We start from the raw sequence: 19,606 nt of genomic DNA on the forward strand, positions 1-19,606 counted from the left end.
GAGGGGGAACAAAGCAGTCAAGGTCATGGAAGAAAAGGAGATGGAAGACAGAACATGGGTTAATGCTGAAGGTGAGAAGGAAGAGAAGGTTCATTTGGCTCGAGTCAGAGGGTCTAAATGTGATTTAGAAATCGGATCAACACTAAAAGCAAAGCCAAAATTGATAGTGGGCAACAGCAATTGCTGTACCAAGAAGGTGGGAAGTGACCGTCCAGAGGGTGCAAGTGGACAGCTTGTGGAACAGCAGTGGGCAGGGGGTGGGGTGATGCTTACCTGCAGTACTGGAATCCCAACTCCAAACAGGGATGCAGGAACCCTCTGTATCAGCAAAGCTTCAGGCAGCTTGATCAGTCACTGTCTTGCAAATTCCTTTTAAAAGGTTGAATCTGAAAAAAGGAAACTGTGGCTTTGGTGGGAATTTTAAGATTTCCAGTTAAAAGTTCCTCCTTGTGAAGCCACAGTGTCTCAGGCGAATTTCAGAAGCTTCTGGAAGGTGATGGTTTTATTCTTTCGGCAAGGTCTATTCCAGAGCGTGAGTGAGATTGTGAGTGACAGACCAGATATAGTGACACTCACACTGAAGCTGATTTTTGAGCATAATTAATCACACATGGTCTGCATTGGATTAAAAGGTATGTGAAATTTCTTTGGCTAAAGTCGTATATCATGTAACTATTTGCATGGAAAAAAATGAAGGATTGGTGAAACTGACATGACAAAACGAAGAGCTGAGCGAGTGCTTTAACTTTCCCCAGGGGGAGGGTAGTAGAGGGAGAGAGACACTGGGATGGGGTAGGGATAGAATTGGCTGCCATCTCTTCACTTGAGGAGTCTCAATACCTCAAAGCTCTGGCATGAAGCAGTGGCACATCTGCCGACACAGGTCTGGCTGGCAGAGAGTGGGCTTGGTGCAAGTGCCAGCAATTTTAAACATAAAATTTTGAAAAATGAGTCTTTTGGAAAAAATTTACTCTTCAAAATTATGGAAGTAATAAATACTCACAGCAGCAAAAATGAAAATTATAGAACATATAAGAAAACATCCCCTATAGTTTTCCACTCAGAGACAGCTACTATTAAATTTGTATGTGTTTTCTGCCAGTGTTTTTCCACATATTTGTGATGATGTGGACAATAGAATTTGTGGCCTATGTTGTTCATTTACCATTATATACCACAAGTAAGCTCCATTGTGGAAGATAGCCTACCATGAGAGTGTACATTTTTCTACAAAGAACATGGATTATTTTTGCAAGAAGAAAGAGAAAATGCCAATCCTCCCCACAAGAATTTATTAGCGAATCCTCCCCCCTTTAAAGGTATGTAGTATTGATTTCATAGAGTGTGCCAGGTCAGCACACGCAGAAGTTCAAATCACAGATACATCTTTAAAACTCTGGGTCCTTTCATTGGCTAGTATTGTTCATTACTTATACATAATATGAGAAAAAACGTTGGGTGCTGGCACTCTGTGGGTGGGCACAAGGGAGACAGAGGAGCCAAAGCTGAATGTGGAAGGAAACCAGACTTGATAACAAAATGAACAACAACAAAAAGCTCTTGTAGAGACCAGTGAGGAAGAAAAGGAAGCAGAAACAGACAGAAACAAACACTAGGATCTGAGGTTCATATTTCTCAACTTGGAAGACAGAAACTTTTCATGACCTTAGACAAGACCCAGGGAGAGAAACAAGGCCTTCACCTAGGGGAAAACATCAGCAAAGGGAAACTGGGAGAAAATGATTAGAAGAGCCACAGGAACAGCCCCTCTAGACCCCTCTAGATCCCTCTAGACCCCTCTAGAACATTGGGTATAGTATAAAATATGTTTTCAAGATCTGCATCTCCATCTCATTCAGGCCCTCGATTCTAGTGGCTGTCGGAATAGAGACAATGCAGTCCATGGTACTAGTTTGGCAAACAACCAAATAAGTAGAACCAATTAGGTTAGTTTCCCATTTCTTCTTATATTAACAAAAAAAATTGGAAATGGAATTAATACTGCTGAGCTACAAATGCTTATAAAGCTTGTAAAAATTGAGTTTTGAGATGGTTCCAAACAGGATCTTAGCGTGGCAGACCCTGGGTGTGTGTGAGGGAAGCTGACCCTCTATTGGCTGTTATTTAATAGCACATGTGTATCTATATTGAAATCTCAAGAATGTTGCATGAAACATGAAGGAAAACGAAAAGGAGGAGGGAGAGGGAACCTTAGCAGAAAGCTCTTACCCTTCTGAAAATTAAGTTTTCGGCTTAATTTTTGTCAGGTCTCTCTGTATGCCCTAGGCTTTGGATGCTTCTGTGGACTCTTTTTTCCTTCCTTCTCTCTGTCTCTGTCTCTGTCTCTGTCTCTCTCTCTCTTTCTCTCTCTCTCTGGTGGGGGTCACCTCTCTTCAATACACTAAATGTTTACCACTGATTTGGTTTTGAAGTAAAAGTGTTGGTAATAGAGAAATATTCCAAGAAGGGGATTGGGAATGTAAAGTTATTTGTGTCAATTTGGACTTAAATAGTTTCCCTCTTGTTCACTTTAGTGAAATCTCATTGTGGGTGCAGAGGTTTTAGAATTTGTTTTTGGAAGGAAAAAAATCGCTGACTTATTGGAATGCTACTGCATGTTATGAGCTCAATTTGATTCTCTTATCAAGCGTGTTCTGCCTTTTATACTTGTGGTTTTATTGTTTGGGTAAAATTCTCATGGAATGTGAATGAAATATTTTGCTTTAAGTGAGACCATTGGAGTATCTATTGACAGACTTTTGTCCCATAAATTATAAGAAAGAACATTCGGGGATTTTTAGATGAATTGCTATAGATTAGGAAACATGAAGGAACCAAAACCTTTTTGGAGGTGTACAGTATATCTCACTGTCTTTTCTTCTGAGTAAAATCCCATAAAACTGTGAAATTAAAAGCCCCAAGTCTAGAATGCTCTCTGGTTTAATGACAGTTCTACTGTTCTGCTTGTTATTTGCTCAAAAATGTAAAATAAAAAAATAACTAAATAAAAATCAGTTATGGTTAGGAGTTGCTTATCTAGGTACTGTGCTACCCTATGGTTGTATATTCTGCCTCCACACTGGAATTGAAGCTTTGCAGTACTCAAGCCAGATCCCACATCCAGAGATGGTGATTTATATGATCTAGAGCAGAGCATGCATATTCAGAGTCCAAAAAGGGACCCAGGTGATCCTCAGAGGCTGACAAGGTTGAGAACTGTGACCAGATATTTTTGGGGACCTGACTTCCTGGAGTTTCGGGTTTTTATTGTAACTGAGAAATGGGGTTCTATTTTTATCTCAACTAATTGCAAAAGTAACTAATAGAGGCCTGTTTGTATTAGGTTTGCAAACCCTCAGTGATTGTCAGCATCCATATCATAGATTGTGGGAACGATGAAAACTTTGAAAAAAAAAAGGTGGAAAAAATTTCTCAACCACTTAAATAAGATGATGAAACCTTTAAAAATGTACGTATAAGCATTAAGATAGTAATTTGATAGTGACTGTAATTTGCTGTCACAGAATCATTTATTGGATTTTGAGGTGAACAGAGTGGGATGAAGGGTGGGCTTGATGTTGACACTGATATCATAAGGGCATTGTTGGGATACCTGACATTTGGCATTAGTGCTATGCCACCTTTAGTACATTCTAAATTGCCTTTTTCTTTCATATAACAAACTGATTTAATCTCTGAAATGTAGTTGAGGGAAGGGAAAAAATAGGGAGTCCTTTCTTTGAACTCTAATTTTTTCCTTCTCCAAAATAAGATTCTCAACCCCAAATAAGCTAGCTTAGTGAATAAGTAAATTCCATAAATTCCATCCCCAAGGAACATTTTATTTTGATGTTTCAATTAAATGGTTATATATAAATTTCAAATAAGTATAAAATCTTAAGGAGACTATACCTAACTCATATGATAGGAAACAAATGAAAAATATGAAATATATTCTGAAAATGGTGTTATAAAATTTGTTTTATAGAAAGTTGAGTGACACCCAGATATTTCTTCCCATTTTCTTATGGGAATTTCATATAGGCATATACAAAAGAATCCCCCATCTCTGAAGGATCCTTGGCAGCCAGCTCGATTGCAGGGAGTGTATTTGTGGTAGTAGAGCCTTTTTTTTAAAATTGAGTATCCAGTGATTAATCCCTTGGAAGGGACTTTAGGGCAATTAAGATTCTAATTAGCTTTCATGTCAGGCAATACAAGCTCTAACAGTTTATTGGGACAATTTGCTGTAACTTTTAGAGTTTGCCTAATTTGGAAACCTTTTTTTTTTTTTAATGAACCACGGCCCCTTACTTCAGGCACAGGCAAGAAAGTCAGCAGAGTTTATGCCTCACTTTATAAGACTCTGCTGAAAGAAGGAATGTAGTTGAAGGGTATGGAGAAGTGATGTGATTGGATGTCAAACAAAATAACAACAACAACAACAACAAAAATTAGAATAAAGATGAAGTTGAAGGCATTTAGAACTTGAGGATAAAACTTTGAGTGAGCCATGAGGATTCATCCAGGTTCTTGAGATTTGTCTGCCAATAAGGTTTCAGCTAATCTAAGGTGGATTCATCTACCTCACAGGTGCCAAATGAGAGATTTTCATTGGGGTCATCTCTAGGGAATAGAGCGAATTTCAATATATGATATTTTAATGTCTAATTACTTCCCTCAGACTCACATGATAACTTCACACAGTAAAAACCTGACCAAAAGGAAATGGAATTTAATGCTTGGCTATAATCTCCATATCTACATAAGGGATACAAACATTCATTTAGCATTAGTTCCACATTTAATGAACATAAGTTCCTCTTCTTTAAAAATTTTTAATAAATTATATTTTTAAGGAAAGTTTTAGATTTACTGTTTCAAAGATTTTCTTACTCTTCACCTAATTTCCTTTTTCTGTTGCTGGATCCCCTACTACATTTAGACTTCATGTTTTCTTAGGCTCTTTTTGTCTATGAGAATTTCTCACACTTTCCTTGTTTTTGGCCACCTTGATAGTTTTGAGAAATGTTGGTCATGAATTTTGTAGGATATTCCTTAACTGGGATTTTTCTGATGTGTTTTTTTCCCATCACTGAAGTGTGAATGTAGGTTTCAGGAGGAAGACCACATCAGTGAAGAGCTGCTTTCATCACATCCTATTGAGTCCATTCTGTCAACATTATTAATCACCGTTGATGTTGACCTTGGTTACTTGGCTGTGGTAGTGTTTGTCCTTTTCTCTCCTGTAAAGTTACTCTTCATACTCCCTTTTCCACACTGTACCCTTTGAAAGGAAGCCAAGTTATACAGCCTGCACTTAAGGAGTGGGGAGTTATCTAAATACTTCCTTGTGGGAGGAGTATCTACCTATATTATTTGGAATTATTTCACCTTTGAGATTTATATACCCCCCATTATTTATTCAGTCATTTATTTATGTCTACATGGAACTGAGGATATTTATTTTATACTTTTGGTAAAATAAATAAATCCAATACTCTGTATTTGTTGTCAAAGCATTCCAACTTTTGTAGTTGGGAATCTTTTAGTTGACTCTTATGTCCTTTTTATATATCCTTATCTCTCTCTCTCTCTCTCTCTCTCTGTGTGTGTGTGTGTGTGTGTGTGTGTGTGTGTGTGTGTGTTTAGGGTGGTGAAAATATTCTTTATGATTTGTTAATTGAGAATCCCTGACATCATGCATTTGTGGAAACCCATAGAACTTTATAGCACATAGAGTAAACCTTAATCTAGGCAAATTTGAAAAATTGAAGGTTGAGACATCCCAGGACAGAATGCAGAATGTGACAAAACAATTTAACTTTATTAAAAAATGTATGAAACAAACTTATTGATGGTCATTATTTTGAGGGGAAGGTACAGACCTAAGAAACTTTGGAAATGAGTGGAGCTTGTAAGAATAAAGGCAAAATAAGCTGTAGAGAAGAACTGTTGTTTGGTTATTAAGATTTTTTCCCCCATAGGAACACAGGTTAACAACTTTGACTCCACTATCCAGGTGCACTGGGATGGAATAATGAAGTAAATGAGTTATGGATGGTGGGTGTCAGGTTCTTCACTGTTGGAGTGGAGGCTTAAAGATGAGCAGGAAGAGGAGGGTAGAATGATCCATGTGGTAATGCTACCAAGCAAGGCCTGTTGTGCCCTCTGTGTACTTCACCAACCACTGAGTTTTGAAAAAGAGTTTATTTATGGGGCAGCCAAACATGAGGAGGTGGGAGCCCCAAGACTCAAATCTGCCTTCCTGAGGATAGGACAGGGTTTCTTTAGAGGGTGAAGAAAGAAATGGTTTGGCATGGGAAAAAGTGATTGGAGGTAAAGAGAAGTAATCAGTGATCTATGCATGAGTAATTCCACTTCACAGCTCTTCCTAGGATGCATGGTTAGAAACTGGCAGCATTAGCAGTGTGGAGTTTTCAGCTCTTTGATGTCCAATAGTCACCCATCAGACACTGGTGCAGGCTGAAGTGAAGGGTCAGTGGTTCAGACCATTTGGAAGTACAACCGAGTTCCTGGAAAACAACTTAGGCAACCATTACCACTGTGACCCATACCTCAGAGGTGTTATACTTAGCAAAGCTAATGGAAGCATACTGCTTAGCTCTATGACTTCTAAAATTGTTGATGAAAGCAAGCAACTAAAAGGAAGGGAAGCTAGAGGGTTTACTCAGGTCTCCCTCTAGTTTTAGTAATAGATTAGAGTTGTGCACATTAGTATGCACTCCTGTTTGGTTAATACAGACACAAACGGCTGCATATAGAAATATTTGTGGATGTGTAAATCCACTCAGGTGAAGATGCACACATGTATTTTCTTGCTGCCAATGAAGACTGCCTCAAACCATGACATTCCAGTCGCATTTGCAAGATGGGTCTGCTCTTCTTTAAAAACCAGGACAATCTACCCCATCTTATGAGAGTTTTAGCTTCAGAACTATAGTATTAGTTTAGAGATGATGTTAAAATTAATTATTTAAATTCTTTGCTCATTTGATGGCTCACATTTGACAAATTTACATTGTGAATAACTGTATAAAAGTCTGTAGACCGTGAATTTTGTTATGATGTGCTATGAAGTTCAATGGGTTTGCACAGATGATGTTTGTGAAAAAGTCTATGGGAGTAAGACACTTCTCTTGAAGGTTTGGGGAAATTGGAATTAGAACATGATCAGGAAAAACTTAAAATGTAATTTTAGATGTTGCTCTCTCTAAGCTCATGAGTTGTGAGGAATTTCTTTCTCCTTAGGCTACTCTTCCACTGTTTCTCTGATCCTCGCTTCCCTTACCCCCAGAGCTTATTACTTCCACCATCCACACCTCCAGGTGACACATCCACGTGTCCACAACCCGCACCTCCTGGAAAGGGACTCCTCTTCCTTGTCCTCCTTCTTCTGTCCTCTTTTAATTCTTTTATTTACTTATTTTTTTTCTTAGAACTTCCTGGTACACGGGTATGTTGCAATTTTGAAAATCAAGCTATTATAACCGAGGTCAAGATATGACTATTTTGTCTATAATGTGGAAGAGAATTGTAATGAAAGGAAACTTTATAATTAATATTTAAAGTTTATTGACAATTCTTTTAAGTTCTTTTCTATTATAATCTCCTTTGATCTTCACAATACCCCTTTGAAGGACAGGCATTATGATTTCATTTTATATGTGACAACTACGGCTCAGACAGTATGAGTGACTTGGTTAGGGCTACTAAGTAAGTCAGTGTGAGATCTGCTTTATAGGTGTCTCCAAAACCCTATATGTTTTCTTTTTAGTATATGGCTCCTTAAAAATACCAGTAAGACAACAGTTCTTGCCCTTAAGGAATTTGGGGACCCATGGGAGGATAAGAAGATTTCTCAAATACTAAATGTAAATATTGCTTTGAAAAGATTGCATTTTATCCAGGTTGAAAGGCAGGTGACATGTCCTCCATCTGAAGGGGATGCAGGAAGTCTTCTATGTGGGTCTTCCAGAAAGCTGGAACTTCAAGGCCATAGCATTTGCCCTGAATGATTTTAACCTCATGGAGGTGATTTTCTCAGTAAAGGATTTCTAACTAAAGGAGGCATGGCAAGATGAAGTCATTTGCATGCTTACTCTGTACTGGTTGTATGATGTCTGGTGATGAGGTGGACCTGGGGGATATCACTGAGTTCCGCCAACTGCAATTACAATCAGTCAGACAAAGCAATTTATCTATTGAATATGAATGAGATGTAAATAACATCTTGAATCCATTTAAATGCAATTATATTAATAAAATGGGGTGGAAAAAATTCACCTTGATTACTATAGAAAACAATGAGGATAAATGACTCATATTCAGAAGAGAGTCTTTGGTGAGCAAGAAAATGATCTGGCTTAAAAATAAAAGGCTATGCAAACAATGTTTTGGACTTTACTTTACATGTTAACTATGCATGGATGCTAAGTGGAAATCATTTCATTCCTTTAAAAGTATGGCTATATTGCAAAGCAAATACGAATATTGTGAAGTCTCTTTATACCAGAGGTAGTTTTATAGGCATTGGTTGGGTAGTTCTAGTAGTTTTATTGTCAGAATGATTTTGATATCAGTAATCAATTGATATGTAATTGGTCAACAAAGACTGTGTTTTGGGGAAATTAGATAAGGTTAATCCACATGGTATCTCAACTAATAGAAATGCTTTTTACCAAGTTCTTTCATCTCTTTCTCTGTCTGCATTGTCCTAAGGTTCTTCTGATCCATCAATGATGATGGTCAAGGGAGGAGCAGACTTCTCTGGGAACTTGTTGACCTGGGTTTATCATCTTCTAGTTTACTGACTCTAAAACTTTACTAGGCATGTGAATCTGCCTGGGATGGGGATGGTGCCCCTTGTAAGTACAGAACTTGGACCACCCTCAGAGATCTTGATTCAACAGGACTATGGGAGGAATCTTATCATTTGCATTTTATGAATGCTCCCTCCCATGTTGATGCCATCTGAGAAGTTCTGCCCCAGACTCTGCTGTCTCTACTATTAGAGTTTCCTGACCACTTTGTCACTTTTCTGACCAACTTAGTAAACAAGATAGGAACCCTGTATTATCTTTGTTCTGTCTGCAATTTAATAAAAAACATGTCTCCTTTCCCATAGCACCAGAAAAATATAATGTTTATCACTCCTATTGCTTTAGTGAAGCAAAGATCTGCAAAACCACCACCACTGATTCAGGATGAGGAATGAAGTATTTCTAATCTCTCAAGGTTTTCATCAGATAAAAATATACTGATCCAGCACTGTTATTGAGTTTGGTGATTGTCCACAACAATGGAGGTCCCCTTTCTTTGGTCTGCAGACATCTTGGGAGCAGCTGAGGGGCTGTGGAACTGTGCACACCCCAAGTATGATCTGGAGCGTCAAAGAACATTGTGTTTTCTCTACTCATAACTGTTGTTCTTTTTACATATGTAGATATTGTTGTAGTAAACAAAACAAATCTATTTTAAACACTCCACCAGAGTTATTGTAGCTTTTTGTCAAAATGTATGTTTGTAATCAGCAGACGCTATAAATACTTTAGCTGTCATGTAAAGGTTTTTCACCACATATTGTGACCCATTTGTATAAATCACTCATTCATTTAACAAAATGCCTGCAATATCTCAGCAACTATATTAGGCTCTAAAACAGACACAATGTAAAAACTCACAAGATTTTGTTATTTTCTTATTGATGATCCATGTGAATTAAGACTCTCTCACTGGACATAAGGCTTGAGAGTAATTTATAATTGTGTCCAGCTGATTAAGGAGAATATGTAATTATTCCTCAAGTGAAAGGCCACATAATTTCTTTTTATTTACTTGCAATGCTTGCAACAATATTCCAGTTTTACTTTGTTCTAGATGTATGATTATGTAGCAAACCATATAACATCATAGTAGTGATTTACATAATTCTGATTTTTTATTTGAATTTGAACTTAGGGGGTCTCTCCCCTTTCTACTCTGTCTGAATTCTTTACTCTCCTCCAACCCCATGGGTCAGAATTAGTTGCCACAGAGCAGGTCTTGCAGCACAGCATAATAGTGCCAACAATTTGGGAAATAAAGTGAAGAGTTGAATGTTACCTAAGACACATACTATTGTGTTCCCAGTTGGCAGAACTAAATGGATCCTCATATCAATGCCAATGTCCTTTAGTGTCTTTGGGCATCACACAGCCTTATTAAACACAGTGCAACAAAATACTTCTTGCTGTACTCTTACTGAGAGAAGTACTCAAAAGAGACTCCCTTTTTTGCTCTGTGCATCTTGGCCGCTATGCTTGGTCTTATTCCAGTCACGCGTATCTATGTGCCTGTGGAAGTAGGGAAGTAAGTTTGAGCCGTGCCATGATTTATGGGAAGGCAGTAATGGGCTTCTACGGAATGCTAATCACAGCAGAGTGCTCAGGGAGACTGTATAAGAAGTGCTGGTTTGCAGCAAATTGGTGACTAGTTCTATTGAGATGGACTGAAAGTTTTGATGGGAGCTATTAAGGCATCCAAATCCTTATGACTGACTGCCAAACTTGGTGAGAAATCAGGAAAATACCCCATTTGTGCTAAACAATAGTAGATAACTTTGCACAAATCTAATGGAATGAGTTACAATTCTACACGCAAGTTAAAGCCTCCAGACCACGTTAGCATTACAAGCACTGGGAGCGGGGATTGTTAAGTGAATTAGCAGAGCTGTTTTGGCTCTCAGATCCAAAAAGCTGCCCAAGCTGCCCGTGTGAATGAATAGACTGCTCTGGAGGGAGCCTCCCGGTCTGATGGCCTTCATTTGCCTGTGGATCATGCTTTCTGGCTGTCCACACACATAAACCTCAACCTTTATCTCACACCACACAGGGCGGCTTTTCCGAGAAATGATACTCTAGCTCCCGAGCAAAACAAGCAGCTGTATTTGGAGGCTTTTCTCGAATCCCAGGCGGCTCTTTCAACCCCTGCTTACCTTCCTTCTGCATTTTCATTTCCAGCAACAAGAAGAGGGGAGTTAATGATTCATTTGCTCCCAATGACCTTTTGAATAACTGGACTGTGAAGTATCAGCGAGACTCTTGGTCCCCCCTCTCTCCCCCTTTCACTTTCCTGGTTTGGCTTTAATATTTACAGCCTCCTTGTTGGTCTACATGCCTGAACGCCTGAGGGAAGCAAAACATTTATTGCCTCTCCCTCCCTGCGTTCGGGAGCTGTTTCATCCAGCCTCATTCCTTCCTTTGACATCACCAGGGAGGCTTGCCTCCTGGCTGGCACGAGCTCTTCCTGAGTCTGTTCATTTCACCAAAACAAAAACATGGATTCTGACTCGGACTCACCTTTTAACTACTCCTGGCCTTCCTTCCCCAAAATGAAGATTCGGCGAAGGGCATCCAAACAAGGTAGATCGCAGGATCTTTTGTGTTTTCCCCCAGCCAAGCTGGACATCTTCATATGCTTACCTTTCTTTTCCTCATTTCTTTGCCAGCCTGTTTTCGGATGAAGTTCATGTTTATACACGTCCTTCTAAAACTCTTGCTGTAGAGATACTGTACATTTAGACTTCGGAGGTAAACCTACTTTTTCCCCCTTATCTTCCTTTCACTTTAAATCTACCTTTGTATTATTATCCATGTATAATCCCCCCTCCCCCTTAAAGGGAAGATTAGTGCAAGGTAAATGTTTTGGAGTCATATAATCAGAATTACCTTGGAGTTACCTTGACAGTAAAGAGTCATGTTGATTTAAGCATGTCTAGCTTTTGTGAGATTTGAAAAGAACTATGCATGGGCTTTTACTTACTTATTTATTTTAGTTTTCAGGTATGTGTTAACTTAAAAAAAATTAAAGACCTATGCATGCTTTTACTTACTTATTTTAGTTTTCAGGAGTGTGTTAACTTAAAAAAAATTGTGACTAAAAATGCTAATTTATTGATTTTTAGATGTTATAAGTAAGGAAGGGATTTGGCAAAAATAATTTCAATAAGGAAATTATTTTTATATGTTTATATCCATGGAATATAGCCATGTACAATAGGTTTATTAAAAATAGTACCAAGTAAGCAAAATCATTTACTGCCAAAGGAAAAAGAGTGATTTATCTGCTGGATGATGAATAATGGAATGGGCTTACCTGGTTTATTCCTTTTTACTTGCCACGACTGAGTAACATGGGCCTTGGGCAAGTTGGTATTTGTCCACAGTGGAGGTGCCTGAGTAACTGCTCCACTATCCTTGGCTGGGAGTCATAGGTGGCAATTTTTGCCTTCTGAGGCTTAAAAAAAAAAAAAGTAGTGAGTAACCCTTCCTATCTTTTGTCCTGTGCAGGAAATTGTGTGGTTATGTTTTAACTCAAGGAGAAAAGGAATATTTTCATGAACTTATGAGCAGAAGAGATGTGTCTTGAAAGCAGGTTGTCCCTGCAGCCCTGGCCTTTGGGAACTAACTAGTTCTGGAGTCTATTCTGTAGGGACAGGTTGCCCCATGCTATTCCCAGAAGAGGATGGACTCTTGCAGTCATCAGTACACTGGTTAGCTTCAAGGATCTTCTTCCTCCCTTCTAAACTAAAATGGAGGCGTTTGCTGTTCCACTGAGACAAAGGCCAAGAAACGAGATGAGTTGACTGTCCAGGGGTGATAGGTGTTTGGAGTTTCCCATGCCGTTCTGTTGCTGTCCTGGAAATGCTATCATTGGAGACCTTAATAGTTTGTATTCAACAAACTCTTTATTTATTTATTTTTTGTTATCCTGTTTTAAAAATTAACTTTTGTACCTAAGAGTTTTTTTTTCTATTTTATACTCTTGTATTGATTTTATAGATATCCTAAAAAAAAGGGATTTAAAAAAATTCAACGTGAAAGCCTATAAATCTTTAGGGGATATGATCAGATCAAAGGGGCATGATGCGTGCGAGTTATCACAAATGATTCTGGGAGAAATAAACCCACAAGAAAGCTGTCCTTTCCTTGTAAAAAGCAAGCTTGTACATAATAGGAGATGAAGTAAAATGTTAACAAGAGGTAAGTCTGGGTAGAGAGTGTTTGGTTTTCTTTGTGCATTTTTTTTTTTTTTAGCTTTTCAAATTTGAAATTACTTCCAAATAGTAATTTTTTTCCATTTTTTATTGGCTCTAAGTAGTAATTTTTTTTAAAGGTTTTAACTTATTTCCTAGAGGAGAGATACACGAAGGCCCTAATATTTCAGAGTGTATCATGTGAGTTGTGGCGCATCGAAAGCTTCTCGAGGACAGGAACCACATGTGAGACTACTACATCTCTGTTGCCAAGTCTTGCCTGGTTGTGGGGTATGATATGCTATATTGATTTTTGTAATTAGGTTGTCCACCTGCCTTATTGGATGCCTATGTTGTTGGGGGGTCCAGGCATCCAAACAACCTGGAGGGATGAAACTTCATGATTGGAGGCCAGGGAGAGCCTAGAGAATGGATTAATCATGTTCTTGCTTTAAATCCAGGCTTGGAGCATGGCCAGTTTGAGCTATAACAGAAAGTCATAGCATAGCTATGTATAAATTAATCCTGATTCAAGTGAAAGCAGGTATCTCAGATATGAAAATTATTAACTCTTTGCCACTAGTAAACAGAAGACAAGTGAAAATAAGGTAGATTGGTAGCTGAGAGTTGGGGATTGTTGGGCTGTGTATCACCCTTCCTGTCTTTACTAAATGATGGCGGCCTAGTTGTGAAGAGAGGGATTGGCCTCTTTTACGTCAGCTGGACAGAGTCCCAGAACCATAAACTTCTAGAGCCAAAAGGGCCATAGAGACAACCTCTCTCAACCACTTCTTTTTCCCGATGAGGACATCAGGGCTGAAAGAGGTGAATGGATGGAATTATCCATTTGTTCAAAATGCACTTCCAGAGTGCCAAGCCTGTCTTAGGGGGTGGTGTGAAGTGCTGATTCTGGTAGATGCTATCCCTGCTTCCAGGGGTCTTTGTGTTGGGACTGTATTCCACATTTCCCAGAACCCAGGCAGAAATACCCCCCAAAATCTGTTTTTTCAGTTCAATGGCCAGTTTATGAAGAACTGTGCTCTCTTGACTCTTACAGGCTGATGCAAATATTTTGTCAGTCTTCAAAAGTAAGGTGGCTTGAACTTCATCGTCATTTTCTCCTTCCTTTCCTATGAGCACCAATAGCACTCTTAGAAATAGGCACCAGTCACTTGGGAAATCATGAAGGATGATTTGGGGTCTCCAAGTTTCTGTGCCAATAACAATCCTTCTTGTAGTTGATCAGAAATATGCTCTTATTTTTTTTTTCTCTTACTATTCGTACCTTGTCCCTGCTCTCCTTGTTAGTACTCCCTTTGCTCTGACACCCCCCACCCCCGTCCTTGTTTTCTGTTTTTTGATGGATACACAGACACAGCCACATTATTAGTTTGTTTAGAGAGTGATGTGAAAATGTAGACAGAGGATTTGGTAATAAGAGGAAAACCCAATAAACCATATTTCCACTAAAAAAAAAAAAATGTAGCTAGTACTTTTTCATCTTCTTGCCTCCAGGGGGAAAGAGAAAAGGATGCAGCTTAGAAGCAGGTTGTCTGGAAGTGCCTGGCATCTCAAAGGTGGTCAGAAAGTCCTCCTGGGGTTCTCAGGAGGTGCCCTGGGTCATTCTGTGGGCAGCCTCAGGACAGGCTGTTCTGGGAGCCCAGTGGTTAATGATTGGAGTGGGCCAGAATCCACAACCGTTCCGCTTCAAGGGCTCCAGGAATGCCTGGATTTTTGTTTTCTCGGTTTAATAGGAGATTTGAGCAAAAAAAAATGTTTATTAATGTTATTCATCAAAGATTTAAAAATAGAGGGATTGGACCTCACTGAAGGCTCTGATAATTTATCATTCAATCTTTAAAGTGCATATTTTAGCGTAAGCCATCAGGCCTTCGGAAATGTTGACATGTTCTGTTCTTGGTGTCTTCTGTTCACTTAGGCAACCTCTCCTACTCTCTGCGGCTCCAGCTCATATGCCTCTCGAATGATGTAAAGTATGAAGAAGTGCTTTCCTCCCTTTTTTCCTTTTTGTGGGTGCAAATCCAGTCCACAGCTGCCTACAGAGGCCATGTGTATCAGAAATTGTGAACCTCTTGGGAAGCATAGGTGACACTAATTTTCTGTAGTCATAGCCAAAATAACTACTATGGTGTGACACTTTATTAATCACAACAACTACTTTTTTACTGAGCTATAACACGTGTTTGATATTTAATGATATCTGCTTCTGAAAATAACTCTGTAATACAGATATTATCTGTTTTATAGATGAAGAAACTGAGGCTTAGAGAATGCCATAATTTGAATATGGTGTGTGTCCCCCAAAGGGTTCACATGTTGGAAGTTTGGTCCCCATTGTGGTACTGTTAAGAGGTGGGCCTGATGGCAAGTCATTAGGTTTGGAGACACTGCCCTTGGAAAGGATTGATGTAGTTCCTGTGGGGGCTTGGTTAGTTCTCTAGAGAAGGCATACATAAAAGAGCAAGACTGGCTCCTTGCTGCTCTCTGTCTTCTTGTCTTCTGAGGATTTCTCCTTTTTCCACACATTTCTGCCATGACATCCATTTCCATGATCTGACAAAGCCAGGGACCTTCCAGAGCTGGTGCTATGCTCTTTGGATCTTAAGCCTTCCAAACTATGAGCTAAGTAAACTTTTTTCTTTCTAAATTGCCTAACCTCAGATATTTTGCTATAGCAACAGAAAATGGACTAATATTGAGAATTTTAAAATTATTCCCAAGGCCATACCAGGAAATGCAGAGAACAAGGAATAGCAGAATAAGGAAGGAAAATGAATGAAAGAATGACATATGAATCAAGTGTTTTGCATATGTGTTATCTTGTAAAAGACCTGAATGTTAGATGTAATTGTGACCTTCCTTCATTTATAGGTTGGGTCTCTGAGGCTCAGAAAAGAGAAATGAGTTATTCCATGTTACAGCCAATAAGTAGCAGAACCAGGCCTAGAACCAGGTCACTGGACTTAAGAGGTTTTGATCTTCCCAGTATGTTTTGCCATCACTTAATAGAGATAAGGGATGGTGAAGTTCAATGAGCTGCCACCTTGGGGTCCAAAGATGTCACTGTGTCTCACTGTCATAGTTCTTCATCTTCTTTGTGAATCTTTTACTAGGAAGAGAGGTGGCAGAGGAAACTCTAGGGGAGCAAGATGTGAGGGCTGATTATGGTCCAGGAGACCTCCCCCTACACACAGATGTGCTACTTACATCACTGATGGACAGAGGCCTGGAGAGAGGATGAATTGAGAAAAGAGGCGGGAGAGAGTCCTTTCCAGAACCTAGAAGTCTCCAGTTTTTGTCCAAGACAGATAAGGTTGCAGTCAGGTTGAGTGTGCTGGGATTGGAGTTGAGGAGCCTGAGGCCACTGTTATGGTTTCTCTGTGTTACCCAGGCTGATCTTGAACTCCTGGCTCAAGTGATCCTCCTTCTTCAGACTTGGCTTGTTTGGGCTTTTTATTTATTTACTTTTTTTTAAATTAGCTCATTTAGTGTTTGGAAGGCAGGTACCTAATCTGAAAAAATAACCCTCAACACAGTAAATATTTAGAGGTCTAATGATGTTTCAAGAATTTTAATGATCATTTTTAAAGGTGAGTTATTTTTAATCTCATGGGCTTACTTGTTGTTTTCCTCTTTCCCTTTCTCCCTTTTCCTGAAGTTTCATTGACTACACACATGCACACAGATGTGTAACCGTGTGTGTGTGTGTGTGTGTGTGTCCCCAACCCAGAAATTCCCCAGAGGAGTTCCTGAATGCCATAGAAGGAATGAGTCATTATAGAAAACCTCATTAAGGAAGAGAGACATTTTTGTAAAGGTGACATAACCTGCTAAGATTTCTTTGGCTCTCAATGAAGATAAAGTTGAACCTCATACAGAGCTGTTTCAGTTCCAGACTCTGCCTAGGGGACCCAGTTTGTCAGCAGAGAAGAGACCCATCGAGAGCCCTTTGCCCTACAACACAGCCATGTATCCCTCGTGATTCCCATTAGTTAAACAAATACTTTACCAAAATTTTTTTAAAGTTATCCCCCCCACACCCTTTTTGTTTCTGGCTAGCCCAAATTCTTGGGCAAGATATCTTCTCCATTAATCCCTTCGGGGGAAAGGCGATAGTACTACAGTGTATTGTCCTCATGTTCAGGGGACTTCTCTCTCTCATTCTTTGTTTTGGGGAAGGACAAAGTTTCCTATTTAGAAATGTTGATTACATAAGCTAGACAATGATTAAGTTCCATAGGAGAGATTAGGAAAAATTTCAGTAAAATTTCAAGGTGGAGAGACCAGTTTGAGATGGAAGGCATCGTGAAAGGGGTGTCAGTTTATTAACCTGTGGTGACCTGGTGGGCTTTTAACAGGTAGGATGGTCCCTCTAAGCAAATGGGCAGTCAGGCATATCTAAACTGTATCACATTGAAGGAAAATAGCCTGGTGGTTTGGACTGCTGATTCATGAGGACATGGAAATGTAGTGTGATGCCACATGTTGCCTGGGCCTGGACAGTTACTTTGATCTGCTTAGCGTCCTTCTCCTTGTGAACAACAAGCACCTTCTTTATGGGGTGTCTCTTCCATTGCTCTGGTCACAAGTCCAAATGATGCTGCCACTATTTCATGTGGCCTTGCCTTCCTGAGTGCAGTAGGATGGGCATACTATCCAGAATGGACCAATCATAACACTCTTCCCACCTGGCCACAGTGATTAGCCCGGGAGTCACACATGGCCCAAACAGCCAATCAGAATCCTTCCTTGGGATTTTTCCAATTCAAGTTTGGAGGCATATATCTTTCCTCTTGAATGGCAATTGCAGAAGGATTGGAGTAGAAGTCATTAACTGGAAGAAAATAGTCTGTTCTTGGAAGAAATATGTGAATGAACAAAGAGAAACAGGTGGGTGGCTTCCAGGCTCCTGATCTAGTCTCTGAGGCTCTGGTGGCTGCCCAGGTTCCAATTCTTAGCCCTTGGATGTCAAGTTCATTCAGTTCTGTGAGTATCCATCATATATCTTCAAGAAATATCTTTCTTCCTTTTTTAATTTTTGTTTTAGCAAATTTAGATGTTTCTCCCACTTCCAACTAGAAATCCTCAAATTGTCCTTTAGGATGTCGATTGAGGGTCCTTCATTTAGAAGGTCTCCTGAATTCTCTCAGAGGTCAACATTGTACCCTTCGTGCCACTCTGCCTAGTGTATATTTTAGGATAGCCCTTCTCATCGGTATCACAGCTATTATTTAACTCTATACCTTAAGAGACTGAGTTCCTTGAAAGTGGAGGCTGGCCCACTTGTTTCCACATCTCCAATGCCTGGATCACAGAAGGCAGGCAGTAAATATTACAATTATATTTCAATATATTTTTTTTAAATATTGACCCATACTATACCCAGATACGGTTTATTTTGTCAACAATCTATCTTATTTTCATGAAGTCCTGCCCTGTAGACAGTGGGATGGGAAGGGTAAAGAGTATGTTTTACTTTATTTATATAAATGTATTTATATAAATATTTATACAGAAAACCTGGGTCTGATGAATAATGTAAGCAGTCATTTTTGGTTACCACTTAGTGTCTTTAAGCAAAATGTTGAGCATCTAAGATTTCTTCTCTCTATCCTCTTCCTTGCCAAGTGGGTATAAAATGTGATTTCTTGGTGAGGGTAGAGGGCAGTTGGCAGTGGAAGGGGGCCCAATCCCTGATTGAAACATTGTTTTCTGGGTCCTTCTGGGCACTGCTGCAGACTGACTGGCCTGGGCTCTTCCCCAAGGTATGACCACATTGTTGCTGGCTGCCCTGGCATTTGTGACCAAGATCTGTGGTTAGGATCCTCCCACTGGTGTTGGTGAGGACCTGGTGATTCTCCTTCTGACTTCACTCTGACTTAGCCTCCTTTTGGCATCATCCTGGTTTTATACTCCAGAACATTGGAATCTTGGCCCCTGGCCACTGGCCCAGATGCATCTTCCAGAAATATCTGCTATAAGGTCTCTTTCTTTGCACTATGTTGGGCCTGGGTGCTCAACTCAGCCACTGTTTTCTCCTCTCCAAGGCCTTTGGGACCTTAGGGAATCCATTTTCACCACTTGGGAAACTGAGAGCAGCCAGGGAAGGGGGAACCTGGTCTTGCTATCTGACCTTGCTCTCCCATCTGGTGTTCATGGTGTGGTTGTTGTCATAATGAAATAGGGCAGCCTGTGAGGTCATCTCCTTCAGAGCTCCAGATGGAAACAGGAAATGCCTACCCCTTTGCAAAGTGACCCCCAGCCTATCTCATACTGCTCCCAGCCACCATCCATGACAATGGAAACCCCTCATTATGAATTCTAACAAATCCCATATCCAACTCTCTCTCATGTCCGTCTTACCAAGAGGTGCCCCAGAGTTGCTCAGGATAATGAAACAGGATTCAGGGATTCAGTGGAATGTTTATCAACCAGAACAAACCCAGTACAACTTGGAGGAATGCCAGGCAGTACTTGACAGTCATCATTCAAAATGTTCTTATCGAAGACACAAAACAATAAGTGAAATAATTTATATTTCCAAGGACA

General features: G+C 39.6%; 1 protein-coding gene across 5 annotated transcripts in view; it reads left to right on the top strand.

Moving 5' to 3' along the window:
• Window positions 1-19,606, top strand: part of ARHGEF28 (Rho guanine nucleotide exchange factor 28) — a 306,138-nt gene that overhangs the window by 166,379 nt on the left and 120,153 nt on the right. Inside the window, exon 1 of one of the 5 annotated variants that reach the window (XM_081287608.1) lies at window positions 11,313-11,423. The exons of the other annotated variants lie outside the window; for them this stretch is intronic. Coding sequence (XP_081143734.1) covers window positions 11,339-11,423 — 85 coding nt within the window. The 5' untranslated portion in view covers window positions 11,313-11,338. Of the gene's footprint in view, window positions 1-11,312; window positions 11,424-19,606 lie in introns of those variants that run through there. 5 annotated transcript variants of the gene reach the window in all.

Source organism: Spermophilus citellus (assembly GCF_964194105.1).
Source record: "Spermophilus citellus genome assembly, chromosome: 1".
Classification (NCBI taxonomy): domain Eukaryota; kingdom Metazoa; phylum Chordata; class Mammalia; order Rodentia; family Sciuridae; genus Spermophilus; species Spermophilus citellus.